Genomic DNA, 22,952 nt, shown 5'->3' on the forward strand with positions numbered 1-22,952 from the left:
ATCATCGATTACCTGGTCGTATAGCGTATCAATCCAGGGTTGATCTCGCGAGGAACGGTAAGCGCGCCCAGAAGATCGGATTACTGGCTCAATTGGGTGGAAACGACGCCAAGGCCTCCTCGAAGAAACTTCCAACTTCCTATCCGCTTCGGCATGGCCGGCGTTCCACTCCTGAACACATTTCATACACGTCCACGGCGGCTTCATTTCTGAGCTGATTAATCATTTTCCAGCATTTCCGTTGCGCATTTTTGCTTGTCTTGCGCCGTGTTTCGTCCGCTGTACCTCGGCTCGCAAGTGTTAAGGTTCCAAGTTCTGCATCGTCCTTAGGAGTTACCGGGTTTGGGCAGCGGCATTGCTTGCGCAGGAGCATTCTACGGATTAGACCAGGAATCTTGCAGCACAGGCAACAGCACTATTCAGCGATCGTACAGTCCCTGGCGTGAACATTGCGCTAGGCTTATCGCATGTCCACAGTTGAGTGAATTGCACAAAATCTGTTGAGTTTTTGGCTGGGATCTTCCGACTATATACACCATGGCGGTCCCTGTCATGGTCGACTTCGACCTGGCTGATCGACCTCATAAGCGCAAAATACCAGCTACGATGGAGCTCCCACGACAAACAGCAGATGGCAACGTTGAAATTGCAACAACGCAGCTACCGGTCGACCCTCTGGAAGGGTTTGTGAAGATACGTGACAAGGTGCATTTGTATACACCAACAGAGACTACGGCATCCGCCCCAAACGATCCGGGGTTTATTATAATATGTTCGTGGGCTTTCGCTAGACCTCGACACATAAGCAAGTACCTCAAGGGGTACCAAGGGGTATATCCCAACAGCCAGATACTGTTAGTTCAGCAAGAAATTGACAACATGCTCTTCCGGAGGGACGCCGCGCAGAGGCCCATGTTCGACCCAGCAGCGAAGGCTATCCACGAGTATGTGGAAAGCGTAGCCGACAGAACGCCCCGAATACTCTTGCAGACCTATTCCAACGGCGGATCTCACGGCGCTGTCCAACTCGCCGAATGTTACAAGAATCTCTTCGGCCAAGATCTGCCGATATCAGCAATAGTCATGGACAGCACCCCAGGCAAACCACATTACAACGAAACGATTTCAGCTCTTCAAACCAGCCTGCCCAAGTCTTGGTTCTCCTACCTTGTAGGAAGTGCAATGATACATGCTGCCATCTCATCAACAATCGTGATCGACCGCCTTGGCATCGCCGAGCTTGCCACATACAAGCTATATCGTGTACTGAACGACCCAGAAGGAGCATTTCTCAAGTCGCACATCCCCAGAACATACATACATTCTCAGAAGGATGTTATGATTCTGTCCCGCGACGTCGAAGCCCATGCCGAATTTGCTAGGGCGCTGATGGCTGAGAAGGGCGCTTCAGGAGAGATGGTGACGGTCGAAGAATTCATTGACACGCCTCACGTCTTCCACATGGCTTCTGATCCGGAGCGATACTGGAGCATCATTAGAAGCACTTGGGCGAAAGCTCAGCATTGATAATGTGCACAGCAATGGCGATGGCGGCGAGTGTTTGTTTGTGGGGGTTCAAGCCTGATGTAAGATACCATATAGATTAGTAGAAACAGGGTCTCGTTACCAGAGGCAGCCCAGGACGAAATTCTATACACAATGTGATGCTGGAAATTCATTTCCCATCATTGGCCGCTCACAAGTCGGAAATGAGACCCGGCCGATCGCACGGGTCGTTCCTGACCTACGTAGCCCTACGTCATGATTGCGGATGCCATTTTTTCCAGCACCATCGTCACGGTTAGGTAACGGCCTCGGCTGCGATAACTGTAACAATGGACGGGTAGCAGCTCCAAGCTCCTGTCTCGTTTCCTTGACCATTCTCTGCAGTAGCGATCAAGGCCACGGTATTCGACTGCCCTTGAACTATACGTCTTCCACCGTCTACACAACCAAGACACTCAACACACAATGTCGTACCTCGCCCGCTCGATACGCTCCTCACGAGCAGCGACTCTCCTCACAGCTCGCCGTCATGCCGCCGTACCAGCTACCTTCCACACAAGCTCAATAAACCGCGCCATGTCCGAAGCAGACCACCGTTAGTCCACTCCCCACCCCTTCACACCCAGCAGCCTCCCTCCTCTCCCTTTCCTCCGCACCTACACTGTGTCTTCTCCTTAAAAGCAAGCAACGCCCCCACTCATACATAGGTCCTCTAACACCAGCCCACAAAGACGACGACAAGCGCTCAGAGAAGATCGACACACACAAGCACGACAGCGTTGGCAAGGCCAAGTCCGGCGAGGGCGAATGGAAGCCAGAGTTGGCCAGCCAGAGCGAGCAGGTCGCGCAGCATGAGAACAATGATATGAGCATGAAAGAGATGCAGGATATGGGGGCGAAGAAGGCGGAGGATGGGAAGAGGCCTTCTGGGAGTGAGAGCTCGAAGAAGGCGTAGCGGAATACAGGGAGTGTAAGAGCCGTGGTATTTGGCCTGTCGAGGGTGATGCGAAGCAGATCTGATTGCATAGCTCGGCAGTGAAGAATTGATGGAGATGAAGTACAGCACTTGTGCCGAACTGACATTCTACATTGATGGCTTCCTAGAACGATACTCTCAAGCAGCGGTCGAGTATGTTGCTGTATTAGGACCATCCTCGAACGCCCTCGCAACTTGATTTCCGTCAACCGGCTTGCGAGCATTAATTGAGCGTCGCACTTGCCTCGCAGCAACCTTGGAATGACCGTGTTGAACTTGCCCTTGACGTGGTCATTGCGCATACCCTACTAGTACACGAACGGAAATCTAATGGCATGGACTGTTGGTCATATAGACAGCGCTTGCCTCGTCAAATCATTACAACATGAATGCGAATCTCTCCTCTTCCCTCCTACTCACCTCCTTCAACTTCAGATCATCTTCTTCCTTATCACCATCACCGTCACCACCCATCAACCTCTCCCGCATCTCCATCTCGCCTCCGTTGCCAGCGCCTCCTCCTTTCCTATTCAACCTCCCTAGCCACCACCTCAGCAACACGCTCAGCCCCACTACCCCAGCCATGAAACTCCCACAAACACACATTCCCCTCACAAAACCCGGCGCATCGCCATCTGGGAACGCTCTCACCCCGACCAACGGCCCACACTGTCCCAAAACATTCAATAAAGTCATCGCGACTCCCTTCCCACTACTGCTCTCCTGGTTGTTCAGCGTCCACGTTATGATCAGCACCACACTGCTGAACAGCCCCATTGCGGCCGGGTACACGCTCGCGTACCTCAACACGATGCTCAGCGTGGAGTCTGTGTTGAGTACAGCACCGACGATCGCGATGACAAAGTAAGCGAGGCTGGACATGCCGGCGCACAGACACAAGAAGATGCCGCGGGAGTCGGAGATCTTGTCGGAATAGTGGCCCACGAGGAGTACAAAACCGAAGGCGCACAGGTAGGGTGGTGCGGCGAGTGCTTGGGATGCCACGGGTGAGAAGCGCATATCGTTGACGATTGTTGGGAGGAAGACTGGCAACGAAGCGAAGCTGACGTTGACCGAGAAGAACATCAAAGCGGTGAGGTAGCACTTGGGGTCGCGGAGGGTGTTGACTGTTTCGCGGAGAAATGTCGTCGTGCGGCTCCCAAATCCCATATGCGACGTTGCTGCTGTCGAAGTATGCTTCTCGCTCCCACTCCCACCCTCACCCACCAGCCGCAGCACAGCAACCCTCCTCTCCCGCACCGACAACCACCTCGCACTCCCCGGACCATCCGGCACCCACCACAACGCCCACACGCCCACCAGCACACTCGGAAACCCCTCCACCAGAAACAACACCCGCCAGCTCTCCACCCCACCAATCCCAACCCGCTCATTCACCCACACAATCCCCCAGGCCAATAAACTCGCAAAACTCGTCGCCAACGGCGCCGCACTGACCTGCAGCCCGACCCGATACGCTAATTCCCTTCTCCGGTAGAAAAACGTCATGTAGAACGGCACACCCGGCCCAAACGCCGCCTCCGTAACTCCCAACATCCCTCTCAACACCACCAACTGCCCATACCGTGTCACCGTAGCCTGACAGCTCGCCACGACGCCCCACGCGACCACACAGGCAGGGATATACCATCTTGCCGGCAGGAACTTGTAGCACAGGATCAGCGGCTCGAAGAGGATATACGTGATGTAGAACGCCGTCAGGAGGCTGGAGTATTGGGCGGAGGTGAGATCGAGAGAGGTGGACAGGCCGGCGATGCGCGCGTTGCCGATGTTGGAGCGGTCGAGGAAGGAGAGGAGGTACAACAGGGAGAGGAAGAGGGTTAGGTTGCGGTCGAGTTTGCGCACAAGAGAAGACTCTTCTGAAGGTGTGTACGACTTTGAGAGGGTGTTTGAGCGGTGGGGTGGAGGGAAGGAGGGCGTGGGTGGTACGCTGGCGTTACTGACATCGTCGTCGTCGTGATCCCCGTCCTCGGCCTGCTTAGGCTGGAGGTGTGGAAGGTGGCGACTTCGTGGTGCTGCAGCGGCGGATGACGACGAGCCTGCTTGGCCTTCATGACGGTCGTGATCGGCATAGCTGTCGGCATAGCCAGTGTCTCTTGCGCCGCAAGGCATTCCGCTCGAGGGCGCTGTGGTCATATTGGATGGCTCCGAGGTCGGCAGTCACTTCGTAATGCGCCGGCAGGCACCTCTGGGTAACAGGCGCGAAGTGTTGGTCGCTGTGACCTCTTCATAATAATAGTAAGTTGCTCAACACATGTTCATGCTGTGGCGGCGGCGTTGTGCTGCGGTGCTCGGTGGCGCTGTCTGCGCAGGTATTACATGTAGGCAGAGTGGTGAGGAGGAATTCGCTGGTAAGAAACTGCAACGGGTACACCTGAGGTCAGCGCGGGGAAAGCTTAAGATGCCCCCAGTCTCAGGGCGGGCTCCGGGGGCGGAAAAGCTCAGCTTTATTCTAACGACTCACTCTGTCGAAGACATTGTGATTCAGGTATGATATGGAACACTTCGTTTGTCGTGTCGCAGCGCCTGCGACTTCACCGCTACAGCGTCCTCCCCGAAGGAGTGGCCACTCATCCTGTCATGCCATCCCGTTGACTCACATATCCTACAAACCTCCCACTGAACCTGCTCTACATGATAGCGACCACTGTCCTCCTAAGACTGGCCAGGTTTGTAGGAGTCGACCTGACGGTCCTGATTGTAGCCGTATGGAATACCGGAGTGACCGCGACCCTTGTTACGGCCTCTCAAATCATTCCCGGTGTAGCCGGTCGAGGTGTTGATGGTGTTGCCTTCTACGCGATAGGTTCCGGACTGCTGGTGGTCGCGAACGCGGTATTCATCGCCAAGGCGGTATTCTGGAGCTCGGACTTCGTAGGCGCCCATGGAGTATGGGTAGGCAGCAGCTGGACGTTCTGACGGGAGACGGCAGGAGCCGCGCTGGCTATCAAGGTGATCTTGAGTGTCACGGACGGAATCGCGACGGACAGGTTCCTGGAATTGACGGATCGGGTCATCGCGAGGCTCGTAATATTGACGGGCTGGCTCGTCGCGCGGATAGTAGCGCTCCGAGGTACTGTACTGGGATGGGTGTCTGGGACCTGGAGTGCTGGATTGACCTCGCGGACTGTGGTAGTAAGGACGATCTTGGACCGGAGACACAGACCGACGACCATTGTTGCGAACATCATAGCCTTCAGCAAGGCGGGCTCGAGTGCGATAGTTGGGTCGAGCAGGCTTTCTCTCAGCACCGCCGCTGTTATGACGTTGATAGCTGCGGTAGCCAGTATCGAACTTGCGAATCTTGCCACCAGTGAGTTCTTGAACAGCTAACTTAGCAGTCTCGAACATCAACAGGATATCTTCACGCTTTTTGGGATCGACTTCCAGGTCATCTATGAACATGACCAAGTTCTCGGCAGTGTCGCGCAGGTACTTTGCGGCCTGGAGGGTGCTGCCATTGCGAGCGTTGGCGACAGCGATGTACTCGTTACATGCTTCTTCGTAAGCATCGAGGAGGCGCTGGCGTTGAGGCTGAGGGTTGACCGGGCGATCTTCGTTGATATTGGTGGAGGAAGATGGAAAGTCGAAGCGAGCAGAAGAAATCTCGTCGTCCATGTCGCGATCTTCAGGCTTGACTGGGAGTACAAATTAGCGACAGCAGCTTTGGGCAGTGACTCGGCACGTCATACTATCGTGGTTTGGGAAGAACGCAGCGATCTCCTCATCGACCAGACTGAAATTGGGATTGGGCTGGTTGAGATCGATCTTGTAGTAGGTCAAGAGGTAGTAGTAGATGGCGCCATGGCTGTGGAAGTCGGTGCCTTGCTTGGTATGGTTCAGCATGAGGTGATCATTGAGCGTGAGTTGTTGCTTTCTCGGGTCGGGATCGCGGCGAGTGAGGTCGCTCATGCGGATCTTGAACACGGTGAAGAACTCGGGAGATCGCGACGACATGAAGTTGTCGTATGCTTGAAGGAACGACATGTTGCTCTTGATTGTGGCGAACTCTTTCTGATGGCGGGCGACTTCCAGGTCAAGGTTTTTGGTGGAAGTGTTTTCGGCAGACATGATGTCGCGGATTGCAGGTGAAACTCAGGGTTGGTGAAGAGGCATGAAAAGACGCGAAAGACGCTGACAATGCAGATAGTGGTGTCGTTTGAAGTTCTAGGTTGTTGTGATGGGATCATGAGGCAACAGTGACTATCAGTTGATGGGCAAATCAGTTGCATGTTTGCTATCGGTGATGAAAGGGTTGTCCTGACAATGCTCACAACTTGAACAGCAAGACTTGGGCAACATGACTGCTGGGAAGGAGCAGCAGGCTACTTCTTGTTCTTTCCAGGCCTTCAGCAAGACCAGCGGATGGGAGCTGTCGCCAATGTGCTCTTTGTAACCGCCTCGCCTGAATAGTATTTCTCAGATGCTCGAATAGTTCCTCGAAGGCAGTCCTGGTTATGCCTCGTTGGGCATCTCGAACTTCCAGCTGCTGGTGCGAATGGCTAGTACTTCACTGAGCAAGAATTGACCCGAAGGTCCACCAAGTGGTCTGTCATCAACGGCCGGGATCACGTCTGGTCTCGCGCAGTATTATGGTAGCAACCTCCAAGATTTCTCCCTAAGAGAAGGTTTGGCATTGCTGTTCTTGAAGATGAATCTCTATTCATACATATGACTCAAGGAATAAGCCTCTCAGAACGTTTCGAGCTGTCCCTAGCTTGAAATGAACGCCATTCGCCGGTAAGCAGCGGTCCACCTTTGTTTGATGTCGCAACTCAGCAGCATAATCTCTGCAAGGTATCAAACTTTTGGACTATTCATAGAGGGTATCGAGATCGAAAACGAGTGAGCATGCTCAGGAAGAGTGTTGTCGCTGGACACTCAAGCAGCCGCAGCCTCAGCACCAGCCTCCTCACCAGTGCCATTGGCACCGTCCTTGGGACCACGCTCCTTCATGTAAGCATCATACACAGCCATGGCTTCGTCGACCTTGTTGCGAAGAGCGACATCGTCGTCGACACTGTGACAGAAGGTCAGTAAGAGACAGAAGGAAATGTCTTCGAGAATACTCACAGGGAGACAAGCTCGGAGTTGTCCATCTCCAGAAGCATACCAGTGATTTTGCCAGCAAGCTCGGGCTGGATGGCTTGGATCTTGGGATAGATGGCCTCACCAAGCATCTGCTTCTGTTGCTGAGGGGGCATCGAGCCAAGGCCAGTTAGCTGACCTGGAGCAGCGGCATCCTCACGACCAGGCTGACCACGGCCCTGAGGACCACCACGACCACCCATTGGCGGCATTCCGCCCATGTTACCACGGCCACCTTGAGGGAATTGTTGACGGCCAGTGCCCTGCATACTTTGCATAAGCGGCATACCTTGTGGACCACCCATCTGGCCGCGACCCTGACCACGACCGCCCTGCTGCTGCATCTGAGCCATTTGAGCAAGTGCTTGCGGGTTGTACATGCCGTTGGCCATGGCCGCGGGGTTTTGCATGAACGGCATCTGACCAGGCATGCCAAACTGCGGCATCTGACCGCCTTGAGGCATGCCACGGCCGCCCTGTTGAGGGAAGCCACCGGGGAACTGACCACGGCCGCCCTGCATGGGCATCATCATGCCAGGCTGAGCAGCGAAAGGCATTCCGCGCTGACCGCCGGGACCAGGCATGAACTGACCACCAGGACCATAGAAGACAGGAGCTTGCATGTAGCCCTGAGGCATGCCAGCAGCTGCAGCCTGTTGCTGTTGACGAAGAGTATTGCGAGCCTGGATGCTAGCCTCAAGCTGGTTCTTTCGCACATCCTTGCGCTGGGCCAAGGCAACGTAGAGGGGCTTGCCCCGGATCATCTTGGTATTCATCTCGGAGACAGCCTTGGAAGCCTCATCAGGGTTGCTGAAGCAGACGAAGCCAAAGCCCCTCGACTTGCCAAAGGTGCGTTGGATGGTCTTGCCGTCCTTCTTGATCTCCTTGATGTCTTTCTTGGTGTCTTCCTCCTTGATGTCCTTCTTCTCCTCATCGGAAGCCGACTTGGTCTCCTCGGCAGGCTTCTCAACCTCCTCCTTATCGTTCTCTTTGTCCTTATCGTCTTCAACGTCACGGTCGGTGGTATCGCGCATGACCTTGGCTGAGGTGATGGTACCGAAGGGGGTGAACAGTTCGCGTAGCTCTTCATCGTCGACTTCATCGGCCAAATTCTTGATGTAGAGGTTGACGCCCTGGTATTTGGCAACCTTTTCCAAACGTTGCTGCTCGTATTGCTTGCGCAGCTCCTCCTCGCGCTCGTGCTTTTTCTGGGCACGACCAACGTAGAGGTTCTTGCCGTGGAAGTCCTTGTCATTGAGCTCCTCAACAGCCTTGTTGGCTGACTCGTGACTGGTGTAATTGACGAAACCGAAGCCACGACTCTTGCCTGACTCATCGCGAGTGATACTGGCGGAGATGACATCTCCATACTCCTCGAAGAGCTTCTGGAATTGCTCATCAGTGATCGACTCGTCAATGTTCTTGATGTAGACATTGGTGAAGTTGGCCTTCATCTCTTCGAACTTGTTGATGCGATCGCGCTTGGGGATGTGATGACCGACAAAGACCTTCTTGTCATTGAGCAACATGCCATTGACAGATTTGATGGCGTTGTTCGCAGCCTCACCGGTCTCATAGTGGACGAAGCCGTAGCCCTTTGAGTTGCCCATCTCATCTTGCGCAACCTTGCAACTAAGAATATTGCCGAACTGGGAGAAAGTGTCATGCAAAGCCTTGTTGTCGATAGCGTTATCGAGATTCTTGATGAAGACGTTGCCTTGGCCGGTCTTACGGAGAGCAGGATCGCGCTGCGACCACATGATACGGCAAGGTCTGCCCTTGATGCTGGTGTAGTTCAGATCTTCGAGAGCACGCTCTCCATCAGCGGTGTTGTTGTAGTTGACATAGGCATAGCCGAGCGAGCGACGGGTGACTGCATCGCGGCAGACACGGATAGAGGCGACCTGACCAATGGAAGAGAAGAGTTCGAACAGCATGGCCTCGGTGACGGACGGATCGAGTTCGCCGACGTAGAGAGAGGCAGAGTGAGCCGCATTGGGGTTGGCAGACAGAGGTGTCTGGTCACCGCTGTCGCCTGCGCCATCGGCTTGAACGCTGGTATTGATGGGAGCGGTGCCATTCTGGGAGGGAGTGTCGGCAGAGCCGTTAGGGCCCTCAGCCTGGGGGTTAGAGGCAACTTCAGCAGACATATTGCTATGAGAATTGTCAGCAGCTGGCTGGATGATAGTCCACAGATCAACCAGACCGCTCGGGTTATCTTACAATTTGTAGGGGCTAATTCCAACTGTTCTGGTGAATGATTGATGCTTAATGTAAGCTGGAGGATGTGGGCGATATGTAGGTAGAAGCCGTCGCTGAATGTCCGTCAGTGATGTGTCTTCCGCAGGCGATGGGTTGGGAGCGTTGCGGCGAAGTTGGTTCGATTAGCAATTTAGGAGATACTTACATCTGACGACTCGTGGTTTTTCTGGGGTTTTCAAGTTTTTTTTCTGTGCAGGAGGTTTTCTGTGGGAGAAGTGCAAGAAAACGATCGACTGCGACGTACAACAGACGACCGAGGGTGTTGAGTAGTGGTGATGAAGATGGCAAGAAGAAAGTGTACTGCGACTTGGTGTTAAAGAAATCGCTGAACAAAAGTTGAAGCCCTGAAATTGTGGAAAGAGCGGTCTAGGCTAAATCCGGGAAGGCGCAATCAGGCTACTACGCCAAGAACAAGTGCCGTCTCGCCTGCACTTCTTTCACTTTTCACATCTGCTCCTTCACTTCTAGGACTCTGGTCGCTTCTCACGCGTCAATCACATCATGGGCAACTGCATTCAACCCAGTAGAGCAAGCGCTATCGCTATCGACCCTTGGTGTGCTGGAACAAGCAAGTGTGCTTGAAGCCACCCTCGGCAGGGACACGGGAAAAGTATCCGGAACCGACTACGGACTCGACCAATCGTGTTAGACAGTAATACAGATATGCTCCCAACGTACGAAGCCCGTGAGCATGCGCTTCGGAGAGGCCTGCGAGCTCTAAAATTCGGTTCTGGTGACCACCCTCGCATTGCTCGCGCTTCCGTGGGGTCAAAGAAACCGCTCTGTGCGCTCCCGCTCTCGTCAGTAGATCTGAGATTTCTCCTGATCACACGTGACCCGGGATTGGAGCCTGCCACCAGCGGAGACTACCTAGGTACGTTCTCTCTGCTTCATCGTGCCTGTTCAAGTCTCGTGCGAGCGTGATGTAAAATTTGCAGTAGCGGCATCGTACCTTCCACATTCTGTGGTTCGCGAAACTAGAAGGGGCATCGACCATCACTGGCACTTTCCACCAGGGGATGGACAGTGGAGGCACAGCGACTTCCATTGTCGGGTGGAGATGTTGCTACAATGGACGGCTGCATCTCTTTTGAGCACAGATCTTCCTCGATTACATTCTCATTGTTGATCCAATCGTTCAATTGTCCTCGACACAAAGCCAGCAGACTTGAACTTGTCGGCGACTTGGGCCAAAGCAAGAGCGACTCTGTGGAGGACTCTCTGTCTCTTCTGTACAACAGACATGGCGCGAAGGCGAGCGACGAAACATCACTGCTATAAATGCAGTTCAGTATTCAACACAGAGGCAGAGCTGCGATTCCATAAGCAGCGGCAACACAAAGTTGAAAGGAAGACCGGATTCACAAGAGGAAGAGTCAACAAGAACACGCCTCAAAGTCCGAAGAACGACGATCACCGAAGACGCTCTCGGAAATGCAGTCTGGCTGAGGATGAGTGTGATTATAACGGTAAGTCAGAAACGACAGATCAGTATCTCGACCGTGTTGCGAAATGGGCATTCGGAGATGACTTTGAATCTGACTCAGAAGTCTCGTCTCAAGACTCTGTGCGATCTGAAGGCGGAGTCAAAAGCACCCAAGGAGGCGAGCTAGAGAGAGCGAAGCTCCGTCGATGGTATACGCAATATGGTCCGGGATGGAAACTCGGCGGTAGAGCCATCACAGGCATTCCGTTGCATCAGCTCTCAGAACTAGGTAAGTGTGCACTGGGTCGTTACAGTCGTTCCAGATAGATTTTGAGGTAGTAAGAATCATTCTCATTCACTGCCGATCCCGATCCTTCGCATTAACTCCCGCCGCAGCAACCCAGCCCCTTCTTGCATTCGATCCGCGGCACCACGGTTCTCGACCAGTCTTCTCGTCAAGTACTGCATGCATTCTTGGACCGAGCCCCATGTCAAACATTTGTAGACTTTCGGATGAAGGCGTTGGTGTCAGCGCGCAGTGCGTCCTCACCGCTTTGGATCAACTCGCACCCGATGTCGTCGGCCATACCTTGCAGCTGCCCAAATTCTGGCACGACTTTCAGCTGACCTTTTGAACGAAGGCTGCTCGCCATTCTCGCTGCCCCTCGAATGGTCTGAGTATTGTGTCCGGCGAGAAGTAGATCATGCTCGAAATTCGGATTCTTTTCTAGAACAGGGAAGCCTTTGCCGTGGAGCAGATCTTCCACGATACTGTTGTACGACTTATCCGTCCCCTCTTTCGTGTCGTGAATCAGATCTCTCCGGTCGTTGCTGATGTATGCACCTCTGACAAGCTTGATTCCTGACCGCCATCCCTCCCGCGAGGCAGTTGCAAGTTGATGTTGTACCTTGTCACGGGCTGTCTTGAGGTATGCCTGGACTGTGTTGTACACGAGGGCTCGCGTGCTTGTGTTGTAGCGTCTCATCACGTCAAACGCCCACCTGTCAATGCCTTTCTGCAACACTTGTTGCTCTGCATCGATCCAGATTCTGGCGTTCTGAGTGCGGGCCTGTTGGCAAAGAGCGTCCATAGCTTCAACCCACTTGGCTGGAGCAGGTCCGCCATCCAGCAGAGCTTTGGTGATGTGCAGACCGGCTCCTGTCAGTTTCATACCTAGCCAATCCCCTGCATCCATCATGGCTAGTGTTCGCAAATTGCCATCCCGCCACTCGTCAACCTCGGCCTCCATACTGGAGCCCTTCCCATCATAGCCAATAGGCTTGTTGTTGGCGTCGAGCTGCACTTCTTTGCCATAACACAACACAACACCCGAGAAGCCCAATCTCTTAATGCCAGCCGAGGTTTTCTTGATCTCCGCGACATTCGTCCCAGCACAAAATTGGTCATACACCAGTGGCTTGACACATGCCCGTAGCAGCGGATTCCTATCCGGGCTGAGAAATGGCGATTTCGAATTTGCAATGGTCTTGAACACTGCTAGACCAGGCCTGAAGAGCATCGGCGATGTAAAGAACATGCTCAGAAAAAGACTACGTAGGACACTCGGTGTTGGTAGTCTTGCCAGACATCTGGCGGCCATGGGCTCACCCGCGTCCGTGGTAGCGGCATTCGGCGACGGAGTACTGGCTAGAAGTTGTTCTGCAGGCGGGACATGGCGTCTGTGCGACGAGAGAATGCTCTTGACAAGCTCGGTGCAAAGATCGAGCGTAGACGCAGACATGATGGTTTACTGTTAGCCATATTCGTGCCGTGTCAATTGTCTGTGTCCTCGACGGCAGGCATCGAGCTTGAGTTCTACTCGGTCTATCTGACGGTCCATACTTGGGCTGCCTAAAACCGATCGAAGACTGGATTGTATGACCTGATCGAGACGATCCCCACGGAACTGTTGCAGCATACTGTTGGACTGATAAGGGCGGGGTAGAACGATGTTCCATAGGCCGTGGGGTTCGTACACTATGCTCGGGTGACCATCCGATAACACATGGGAGTGCACCACAGCAGAGCTTGGCACACCCCGGCTGCAAGTACAATATTCCAAGTTGGGAATCATCTGTGAAATTGATCTTTGTGCGGTTATCGCGGATGTGAGGGAAAGCAAGAGAGTCGTCAGACGCCTTGCTAGTCGTTGCCAAGGCCCGAAGACACGGTTGTCATCCACTCAAAGCCGTCCAAATCCAGACTGTCCGCTACAGCCATCAGTTGCTCTGCTGTGAGATCCGTCCGCCAGATGGCGTCGTCCATGAATCCAAAATCGTCCAGCCCATTACCAGGGATCGTTGAATATGCATTTGTTCCGTCCTGGCCGGAGTCCAGTGGAGCAGGCTGCTGAACTTCCGGCGTTTCTGTCAGCGGTAGGGGCAACTGCTCAAAGACTTGCTGTAATCTTTGCAGCTCCTCTTTGCGTTTCGATGCTTGTACCTGACCTTGTGCAACCATCTCGTCCAGTACCGAGTACAGTATATCAAGCCACGGCGCACTGCTGCTAAGCAGGTTTGCGTCGAGTACAGGGGCTATCAGAATAACCATGCTGCCAGCTGAAGCAGCTTCCAGGTCAAAAGGTAGAAAGCTTTCCAGAAGGCTTTGGTCTTTCAAGCGGTCGAGTACAGCAACAATATGCTGAGAAGACTCAACGCACATTTGCAGGAGCGCTTTGGCACTGGAAGACGATTTGATGAGAGATGAAATGCCGCTTGGCTCATCGAATCGCTTATTGAGGAGACTGAATAGAAGTGGCCTGGTAGCAACAACGACACATTGATGATGCAGAAGGTCCAAATGAGCGGCAAGCCTTGATAAGCCCCCAGAGCTCTGACCTCTCAGCTCTTCAAAAGTTTCTCTGAGCTGTACCGTGACTTCTGCAATGCTCTGGAGGGATGACTTAGTACTCTGAATGAATCTCTTCGTCAGCCTTCCCTCGCTACCATACACAGTGTTGAGAATTTGCGCAATGGTTTTCGATAGCTTGACGTGTAGCTGCAAAGCCATGCTTTTTTGAGGTGCCCCAGCAAATGTTGGTAGAGGAGTGCTGATTTCACTGTCCTTGAGCGCTAGCGGCACGCCCATCAACGAAGACATCTGGCGATCCAATATGTATACCGTCCAGAACACGTTGAGACATCGTTGAACGTGCAGTTCGTCGAGACCTTGGTTGCGCATGTCTGTTTGCATGCCTTGTTCCAAAGTTATTCTCAATGCTTGACCAATCACGTTATATGCTGCACATCGAAAATCAAGGCACTGCAGGTAGAGTGCCTTGCAGCAAAGGATCTCAATGGCTTGAAGAGGCTGTTCGATCAGGAACACAATATCAGGCATGAGCTTCATGGCTTGGACGAACAAGTCAGATCCAGGTGCTTTGCGAGGCATCTTCTTCCGGGCCACAAAGGCTTTCCCGAAGGCAAGGATTAACAAGAAATGAATATACCAGAAGCTGTGAATGTCTGCGTCTGCAGGAGAGTCATAGAAGTTCTTGAATCCCTGCATGAATGTTGTTTCATCGAAGAGGTGGAACATTTGGCCACAATGAAACTTCACCGCATTGATCAAGAACATCGCGTAGTCAGCAGACGGAACAAGATGTTGACTCCCAGCAGTCTCACGCTCGCCGTTCCAACCGAGCTCGTACAATGTCCCATCGAACGACAAGTTGTCCGTTGGAGCGTGAACACCAGTGAGGCGCTCATGAACGATCTCAAGGACACGCCGATTGAACGCCCAGTTGGACGAAACTCCAAGATACCATGGTCTCCCAGAGCTATCAGCACATACCGAGGCGCGTGATGGGAGAAAGGATTCGTTAGCTGAGCCGATGGCGTTCCGCCGGGACTGTTCTCAGTAGGTAGCACTGTAGTTTGACCTTCGTCCAGGACATCTGTTTGGTTGAAGTCGTTCTCGTAGTTGCGCGCGTCGCCAGGGCTGTTCCGCGTTTGATGCAATTGAGCCTGTCGTTCCAGGTCTTCTATGAGCCTTTCCGGAGGTCAGCATTCAGCAGATACGCACCATGAGCCATTGAAGCTCAGACATTTTGAGAGCCAATGGAAGGATCTGGACATACCCTCTGGTGACCCAGATCTTCTCGGATCTGTCGTTGAAGTTGCACGTCAGCTTGCGCTTAGTGCACTGCTCGCATGGCATCCGACCCGAACATCGGATCTTTTGCTGGCGGCATCGCAGACACGCATTTGTGACGCGCTTTCGAACACCGTCCTGGCGGCGCTCCATGCACAAGCACTTGTCGCGACCCTCATTTGAGCACACGAAGCACAGAGTCACAGTAAGAGACGTACAGGTAAGGGCCAGAGAAGGTGGAGGAAAACAAGACGATAAAGCTCGCCGAGATCGAGATCGCGCCAAGCATGGGCGTCCATGACCGTTCATGACCCGTTCGCGCTTTCCAACTTCCTTACATACCACTTATCATCAAGATTACTATCTAGGACAGTCGCTACCTAGATGTATGTATGGCGACGGCAGGACCAGCCTGTGCTGTGACACTGGTGTTCAGTGCAACACAACGCCAGCTGTCGATGCCACCGTCTTTATTGTCGCGACTACAGCCTGGCACGCGTCACGCGTGTCTTCTCCTCGATCACCTCTCTGATCTCCTTTGTTTGCCCGATCCGCCATGACACCGAGTCGCCCCAGGACGTCCCTTCTCCGGTCTTATCGGCCCGCCATCGCCACCTTGGAAGTTTCTGATGACCGTCACGAAGGAGACTCAGCACCCATGAGCCGACAATTGGCATCATCTCTGTTCACCGCCGGTATTGGTTAGCCTGAACCAGAACATTGAGGGAACGTGTGAGATGAGAGATGGGGAAACAGATCAAAAGCTAAACAACCACGAAGTGGCCGTTAGGAGGAGATCATATTGGCTGGCAGAACAAAGGAAACACCTGGTCCAGGAGACCAGGGTAGGCAGGATCAAGCCTCCAAGACAAGTGTCTCTGCTGCTCAACCTAGACTAGCTCCCAGTTGTTCACTGGTTCAGGCTTGCGAAAAGGGGACATACTGAAGCCATGACCGGAATCGCCTGCCAGAACTATGACAGACTGATCTGTGTCAGGTACGAAATCAACGCAGTATTCGGAATCCGATGTGTCTGAGAACCAACACATCTTCTGGTCGACGAAAGGTCTTCCTGCCATCCACGGGAACGTCTCTCTGAGCAGACGCCGCAATTTCCGCTCATCCTCGAGCGGAATGTGATCTTGTGGTGGTGGCAACACATCCAGAGGAGGCAGCGAAATGCCAGATGTCTCACTCGTGTTGACGTACCCTGCGCCTAGCGGACAAATCTTGAAAAGCCTGGTCGCAGGATCTGGTTCAAAGAAAAAGCCAAGATCCCGGATGTTCAGCACTGGTATGCCTCTCAAGAAGTCGCATTCCTCCTCCGTCAGTTGCACATGCGCAACCGACCAGCATTTGGCCACAGCAAACGTACCAACCTGGGGTATAATCTCTGCAGCATATGCACCCAAACATACTATTATAAGAGCCGCCTGATGAGTAGTGCCATCCGCGGTCCGTGCACCGACACAGCGTCGTGGGTTGCGACTGTACACTAATTCACTCACACGCCCAGCTTCTCCGAGCACAAATCGCACGCCTCGCGTTGTGAGGTGCCTATATATGCCCTTCATTGCATTGGAGGAATGTGCATATCCCGCGTGGCGATTAACATACCCTTTGAACCTGGATGGTCCGCTGAACTGCCAGAACACGTCCTTAAACTTCAGTGGCGTATCTAACGACGATATGAAAGGCTTGAACGACGCATGATCCCGGACAGAGCTCAATGCCTTCTCCAGATGCTGAACTGCCTTCGCTGGAGCTTTGTCTGATGTGGCGACGACATAGCCGGTGTGATGATAATAAGGCCCAAACAATGGTGTCCGCCATTCCCTAATAGCCTCCAATGCTAGATCGGTGTAGAAGGGGTCCTCATACTCGGCTCTCACAATCTTGTTCAGGTCGTACGCTCCAGAGTAGCGCGATGGGAGCTCTGATGCGCGATCCAGCACGGTGACATTCGTATATCCATCGTTGACCAAGTGGAGGGCTGTCGACAGTCCCCAAGCTCCCGCTCCGGCGACGACAACGGGCGCTGTTTTATCGGTAGTCATCCTTAATTTCATTAGAAGGCTGACATTGCGATGCAGTCAATTGCTGAATATATCGACCGGACTATACGTCGTTGAGCTCACGATATGCTAAGGCTGCAGGCAGATAGATGGAGGCAGTGAAGGAAAGCGTGGACATCTCCGGGCTGGAGCGACGGAGCCTAACTCACAGTGCTACGGCTCGGCTGCCCATCCGAGTATTACGGTCTCTCATCTACATTACTCGTTCAGTGCAAAGCGACGGATTCGGTTGCCTTTTTGGGACTCCTCAGATCATTTGACTGGTCTGTGCGAAGCTGACGATGCCAGTGGACAGCATGAAGGCGACTTATGCTCTACAGTCGACCGCATGGCGGTAGAAAGGATGTCTTGAATCAAGCGCTTCTGAGGAGTAACAGCAATACATGTCTGCCACTGCTGAGATCGTTTCGGCGTCAACGTATGCTCAACCCCGTCTGGATGCATCAGCAAAGGTGCCGCCATGGTCTACAGATCTCATCGCAGGAACGTGCGGAGGGCTTGTGTCGGTGGGACTTGGCCAACCATTCGATCTCGTCAGAGTTCGCCTTCAAGCCGCCAATTCAAGCGGTGTTCTCGCAATGACACGGCGTATATGGACGCAAGAATCTCCCAGAGCGTTTTACAAAGGTGCGACTATGCCGTTCATTGGTTCCGGGGCCTCAGTGGCCGTACAATTTGCAGCCTTTCACCGGATGAGGGAGTGGTTCGAGTCGCACTCCAAGACGACAGCCATAACACTCGGTCAGATTTACTTATCCGGTTTTGTTGCAGGCGCGGGCAACAGCATCATCACTGGGCCAGTTGAGCATATTCGAACGCGTATGCAAATGCAAGCCAACGGCTCAGCACGCCTGTATGCGAGTTCGTGGGATTGTATAAAGCAGATAGTCGCCCAAGCCGGGCTCAGAGGGCTTTACAAGGCGTATCCTGTGCACTTGCAAAGGAAGCGCAGGCATTTGGTTCTTACTTTACTGCTTTCGAAGCGAGTCTGTACTTGGTATGCAGGCTATCCGGCAAGCAACGAGCCGACATTGGTGCGCTTGAGCTGATTCCATGTGGTGCTACAGGCGGGTTTGGATTCTGGATTGGCAGCTATCCCATTGATGTGGTAAAGAACAAGCTACAGAACGATGGCTTTGGTAAGACAGCAAGATATGCCAGCGCCTGGGCGGCGGTGATCGAGACATGGAGAAGGGGCGGCATGATGGGGTTCTGGCGTGGGCTCGCGCCGACTTTACTTAGAACATCGCTGTCCTCAGCCGGATGTTTCACTGTGTAAGCACATTAGTTGATCCACGCCCATACCCACCTGCTAACTGTTTTAGCGTTGAGCAAGTCCGAAGAGCATTAGCCTAGCTTGCTAGCAGCATCTATGGCAGTCTTCACCGCACGCGCGGAGGTGCCTCTGATGCAGCCCTCCTCCAATACCAAGTTACCTTGTATCGTGCAGCCCGGCATGGCACACACCGACTCTCGGAGCTCGGACGGACTGTGTGACTGCAAAAGAGCAGCAGTACTCGACAACATCTGTGCCACCATGGACCTCGCCTTGTCTCGTGGTACGCCGGCCGCAACAGCCCCATCCACCATTCCGTCCAGAAACAGTGCTACATAGGCTGGTGTCGATCCGCACATTACTGTAGCTGCGTTCATATTCGAGGCCGGAACGTAAGTGATGCCACCAAGGCTCCGAAAGAGCTTGTCAATAACGTCCACCATCTCCCTTGGTATCGATGACTTCGGCGCCTCAACCGCCGTCGCTGATGCACATGTTGCAATTGCAAGATTTGGAAGGGCGCGAAATATGCAGAATGGAGCATCTCCACCGCCCTTCAGAACATCTTCCATGGCGGACGTTGTGACTCCGGCTAGGACGCTGACGAGTGGCTTGCCCTTGAGAGCCGCGTCCATGCCCTGTTCCCCAAGTATCGAGGTCATTGCTCTGGGAGGACATGCCAGTATAACAACGTCAGCCGCATTTGCTGCCTTCACATTTCCTCCTTTGCTGACTCTCACGCCTTCGCGCAACTGCTTGCTGAGGTCAACCTTCGACGTGTCGCTGTTGACTGCTGCCTCAATGCTGTTGATTGAGACATCGGACTGCTTGAGTAGACCACATATGATCGCTTTGCCAAGCTGCCTGCCAGGTGTTAGCCAAGCATCCCGAAGGTGGCACGCATAGCCATGCCTACCACAACCAAGCACAGCGATAGTCAGGTCCTTGTCACGCATTATGCTACAATCTGCAATACGTGAAGTCGCTGCCAGACGTTGTGTGGTTTCGACACGTTGTCGCCTGATAGCGCGGTCTAAATGCCAAGGCGTGCAAAGGACTCTTCGGCCCTCCAGCCGCAGAACCGATCGGAAGCCCAGCCGATGATGGATCTCACCTCACACAGTGACACAACGATTGTGAGCTTTGTAACATATCAATTGCTGATCGACTAAGCCGAAGCGGCTTGAAGATGCAGACCAAGCAGTTGCTAGTTGGCAACGGGCGCCCTGCCGAAGAAATGACTCGCGGGGTGCTACATCCATCGACAGCCAGTTTGTACCTAGGTATTCATCAGAGGCATTCTGGCCGCCCTCGATATTCACATAGATCTCATTGCTGCTGACGAGTTCTAAGCAGCTGTCCAGTGATCACTTAACATGCAGCTTCAGGGCCTCAGAACGAACAGCTTTCGACAGACGCTAAGGTTCATTGACCAGCGTCCAAGCAGTATACTGCGCCGTACGATAGCATCAGCAGGAACACAGAAGACACCAAAGCCCTTCAATGAGCCCAATCTGCACTACGCAAAGTCATCGCCGGAGCGGCAGAAGCTGGAAGACACCCTGAGCCAGCTCCGCTCACAATTACCAGTCTCGATTCGCACTGCTTTCAGTTCCAACAGCCAACACTTGTCACAGATCCTACCCCAAGACCACCAAACCGTGCTCGCCAACTACACAACCGCCACCCAAAATGACGTTTCAACCGCCATCGAGTCAGCACTGCAAGCCAAACAGGAATGGGCCGACATGCCCTTCGTCGACCGGGCTGGGATCTTTCTCCGAGCAGCCGAGTTGGTGTCAGGCAAATACCGCTTCGAGTTGATGGCAGCTACCATGCTCGGACAGGGAAAGAATGCCTGGCAGGCAGAGATTGATGCAGCCGCAGAGCTTGCCGACTTCTTCCGTTTCAACGTCGGCTTCGCTCAGGAGATCTATGATCGTCAGCCACAATTGACAGCACAAGGTCATGCGGGACGAACAGACTGGCGTCCGCTGGAAGGCTTTGTGTACGCCGTCTCCCCATTCAACTTCACTGCGATCGGAGGCAATCTGGTATCGGGACCAGCACTACTTGGCAACGTCGTCATCTGGAAGCCAGCTCCTGCATCGGTATACGCCAGCCACTTGGTCCACCAAATCCTCCTTGAAGCCGGCCTGCCTCCCAACGTGGTCCAGATGGTGAACGGCGATGCGAGATGATCACGCAGACCGTCTTCGACCACCCAGAGTTCTCCGCACTCAACTTCACAGGCTCCTCAGATGTCTTCCGCAGCCTCTACTTCAAGGGCGCCCAGGCATCGCCGAGAAGAAGTACCGCGAGTTCCCACGCTTCGTGGCCGAAACTTCAGGCAAAAATTTCCATCTAGTGCACAAATCAGCGGACATCAGCAATGCCGTCAAGCACACCATGCGCGCATCGTTCGAGTACTCTGGACAGAAATGCTCTGCTTGCTCGAGGATCTACCTGCCGAAAAGTCGAGCAGAAGAGTTCTTGACCGAGCTCAAGCAGCATCTGGGAGACATCAAGATGGGCGACCCGGAGGACTTCTCGAACTTTCTAGGACCTGTGATCAACCAGTCCGCCTTCGATCGGATCACTGGCGTCATCAAAGCGGCCAACGAGGACTCCCGCTTGACGCGGGTTGCTGGTGGCAGCTTCGGTGGCAGCAGAGGCTATTACATCGAGCCCACAGTTTACCTCTCGAGCACCCTCGAACATGAGCTCTTTGACAGGGAGCTCTTCGGTCCCGTCCTGGTGGCATACGTATACGAGGATGCCGAGTTCGATGCTCTCCTGAGCACGATTGACAAGCAAGGCGGCGGTTTCGCTCTGACGGGCGCGATCTTCGCGAACGACCCCGTAGCGATTCGGAAGGCAGAAGAGAAACTGAGATATGCCGCTGGCAACTTCTACACCAATTGCAAAACGACCGGCGCTGTGATCGGACAACAGTCCTTCGGCGGCGCACGGAGTAGCGGGACGAATGATAAGGCGGGCAGTGCCGATTCCTTGAGGAGGTTCGTGTCGCCGAGGACGCTGAAGGAAGAGTTCAACCGGTTGGACACCGTGTTATATCCTAGCAACTTGTAGGTCGAATGTATAGATGTGTACTGCTAATGTGCTGGGCAGAGGGGGCTTTCCGCAACCTCAACGCCTCCTATCTTGTTGTACCCCGTGGCTCCGACTGAAACGTTTCCATGTCTTCCACACTGATCTGTCCCAACTGTATCGTACCTATTAACAACCCCAAAACCTGGTACAGCTGCAGTGCCCAAAAGGCCAGTTCGCAGCATTGCGACAAGGCGGGGAAATATGTATAAAGCGTCCAGACCAACAGGACAGGTGAGAGGCATATTGCATATCCTGAAATCGCGTGCATGGTGTCCATATACGGGCCCGAGTCGCTGGCGATTTTGAGGAAGGCCACGTGGAAGTAGACGACCACCGCGATGAAGGTGCTCTTACGTAAGAAACCCACGGCGGAAGTCAGTCGCTGATGGGGCGGCATTGTGCATTCGGTGAGGTTGCTGTTGGATGGGTAGGTGTCGTGGCGGCGCTGTGAACTACGAGAGGTGTACTGCCAGCCCCCGAAACGATACGTACATCGTCATCGGACACTTCATGCTTCGAAGCACACGCACAATAAAGGAGCAACAGTGCTTTGTCCGATACTTGACGGAAAGGGAACAGTGTACTTGCCTTGTGCACAGACAGGCCACGTTCGGAGACCTTCGGATGACAGAAATGGATCTGGAGACACCTTGTATTAAGCTTGTCCGCATCTTCGTTGTAAACATTCACGAAGGAAGCACCACTGAGCACGGCGTGCCTAAGGAGACATATGGCCACACTGACTGGGCTGTGGTCTGTGCTCCTACGTGGTAGAATATAATCGCACAACTGGCAGCGATGGTGGATACGAGTCGTTGCAACAGAGAGAAATCCACGAGGCTCGGGGCAATTTTTCCCAAGTAGTCAAGAAGTACTGTGCGCCTGCTAGGATGCGGACGACCAATGCCGACAGCGATTATTGAGAAATGGCGGGAGGTAGATACTTAGGTACGTTGACAGGGCACCCAGCAGACCGGATGACATGACGAGGAATCCGCTTCTCCAGGGACCGGTTGACGAGGTTCTGGAATCGACATACCGATCGACTCTTGAGGCTATCAGGCTGTGACAGTGGCAGGGACGTCTGTTGACAGCCATGCCGGATAGCTGACTGC

The 22,952-nt window shown here is 53.6% G+C and overlaps 11 protein-coding genes across 11 annotated transcripts; 4 read left to right on the forward strand and 7 right to left on the reverse strand.

The window, feature by feature from the left end:
- Positions 1-537: 537 nt before the first annotated feature.
- On the forward strand, positions 538-1,527 carry AB675_1352 (uncharacterized protein; the record flags this gene model as incomplete). The annotated part of the gene is made up of 1 exon (XM_018141234.1): positions 538-1,527. One exon carries the CDS (start codon positions 538-540, stop codon positions 1,525-1,527), a length of 990 nt encoding a protein of 329 aa, XP_017995064.1.
- A 444-nt stretch (positions 1,528-1,971) lies between these two features.
- On the forward strand, positions 1,972-2,461 carry AB675_1353 (uncharacterized protein; the record flags this gene model as incomplete). The annotated part of the gene is made up of 2 exons (XM_018141235.1): positions 1,972-2,101; positions 2,214-2,461. 2 exons carry the CDS (start codon positions 1,972-1,974, stop codon positions 2,459-2,461), a joined length of 378 nt encoding a protein of 125 aa, XP_017995106.1.
- A 399-nt stretch (positions 2,462-2,860) lies between these two features.
- Positions 2,861-4,639, reverse strand: AB675_1354 (putative transporter; the record flags this gene model as incomplete). The annotated part of the gene is made up of 1 exon (XM_018141236.1): positions 2,861-4,639. The coding sequence occupies one exon, from the start codon at positions 4,637-4,639 to the stop codon at positions 2,861-2,863; it is 1,779 nt and encodes a 592-aa protein (XP_017995109.1).
- Positions 4,640-5,158: 519 nt separating this feature from the next.
- AB675_1355 (uncharacterized protein) lies at positions 5,159-6,574 on the reverse strand (the record flags this gene model as incomplete). Its single annotated transcript, XM_018141237.1, has 2 exons — positions 5,159-6,141; positions 6,196-6,574. The coding sequence occupies 2 exons, from the start codon at positions 6,572-6,574 to the stop codon at positions 5,159-5,161; spliced, it is 1,362 nt and encodes a 453-aa protein (XP_017995082.1).
- Positions 6,575-7,384: 810 nt separating this feature from the next.
- On the reverse strand, positions 7,385-9,741 carry AB675_1356 (Polyadenylate-binding protein, cytoplasmic and nuclear; the record flags this gene model as incomplete). The annotated part of the gene is made up of 2 exons (XM_018141238.1): positions 7,385-7,523; positions 7,577-9,741. The coding sequence occupies 2 exons, from the start codon at positions 9,739-9,741 to the stop codon at positions 7,385-7,387; spliced, it is 2,304 nt and encodes a 767-aa protein (XP_017995091.1).
- A 2,029-nt stretch (positions 9,742-11,770) lies between these two features.
- AB675_1357 (putative proline dehydrogenase, mitochondrial) lies at positions 11,771-13,021 on the reverse strand (the record flags this gene model as incomplete). Its single annotated transcript, XM_018141239.1, has 1 exon — positions 11,771-13,021. One exon carries the CDS (start codon positions 13,019-13,021, stop codon positions 11,771-11,773), a length of 1,251 nt encoding a protein of 416 aa, XP_017995068.1.
- Positions 13,022-13,422: 401 nt separating this feature from the next.
- AB675_1358 (Proline utilization trans-activator) lies at positions 13,423-15,472 on the reverse strand (the record flags this gene model as incomplete). Its single annotated transcript, XM_018141240.1, has 4 exons — positions 13,423-15,049; positions 15,073-15,270; positions 15,359-15,385; positions 15,444-15,472. The coding sequence occupies 4 exons, from the start codon at positions 15,470-15,472 to the stop codon at positions 13,423-13,425; spliced, it is 1,881 nt and encodes a 626-aa protein (XP_017995061.1).
- Positions 15,473-16,262: 790 nt separating this feature from the next.
- AB675_1359 (L-saccharopine oxidase) lies at positions 16,263-17,429 on the reverse strand (the record flags this gene model as incomplete). The annotated part of the gene is made up of 1 exon (XM_018141241.1): positions 16,263-17,429. The coding sequence occupies one exon, from the start codon at positions 17,427-17,429 to the stop codon at positions 16,263-16,265; it is 1,167 nt and encodes a 388-aa protein (XP_017995062.1).
- Positions 17,430-18,794: 1,365 nt separating this feature from the next.
- On the reverse strand, positions 18,795-19,679 carry AB675_1360 (Pyrroline-5-carboxylate; the record flags this gene model as incomplete). Its single annotated transcript, XM_018141243.1, has 1 exon — positions 18,795-19,679. The coding sequence occupies one exon, from the start codon at positions 19,677-19,679 to the stop codon at positions 18,795-18,797; it is 885 nt and encodes a 294-aa protein (XP_017995116.1).
- Positions 19,680-20,099: 420 nt separating this feature from the next.
- AB675_1361 (Delta-1-pyrroline-5-carboxylate dehydrogenase, mitochondrial) lies at positions 20,100-20,924 on the forward strand (the record flags this gene model as incomplete). The annotated part of the gene is made up of 1 exon (XM_018141244.1): positions 20,100-20,924. The coding sequence occupies one exon, from the start codon at positions 20,100-20,102 to the stop codon at positions 20,922-20,924; it is 825 nt and encodes a 274-aa protein (XP_017995066.1).
- A 208-nt stretch (positions 20,925-21,132) lies between these two features.
- Positions 21,133-21,816, forward strand: AB675_1362 (Delta-1-pyrroline-5-carboxylate dehydrogenase, mitochondrial; the record flags this gene model as incomplete). The annotated part of the gene is made up of 1 exon (XM_018141245.1): positions 21,133-21,816. The coding sequence occupies one exon, from the start codon at positions 21,133-21,135 to the stop codon at positions 21,814-21,816; it is 684 nt and encodes a 227-aa protein (XP_017995077.1).
- Positions 21,817-22,952: the final 1,136 nt, after the last annotated feature.

This window comes from Cyphellophora attinorum (genome assembly GCF_001299255.1).
Source record: "Cyphellophora attinorum strain CBS 131958 chromosome Unknown Contig44, whole genome shotgun sequence".
Lineage (NCBI taxonomy): Eukaryota > Fungi > Ascomycota > Eurotiomycetes > Chaetothyriales > Cyphellophoraceae > Cyphellophora > Cyphellophora attinorum.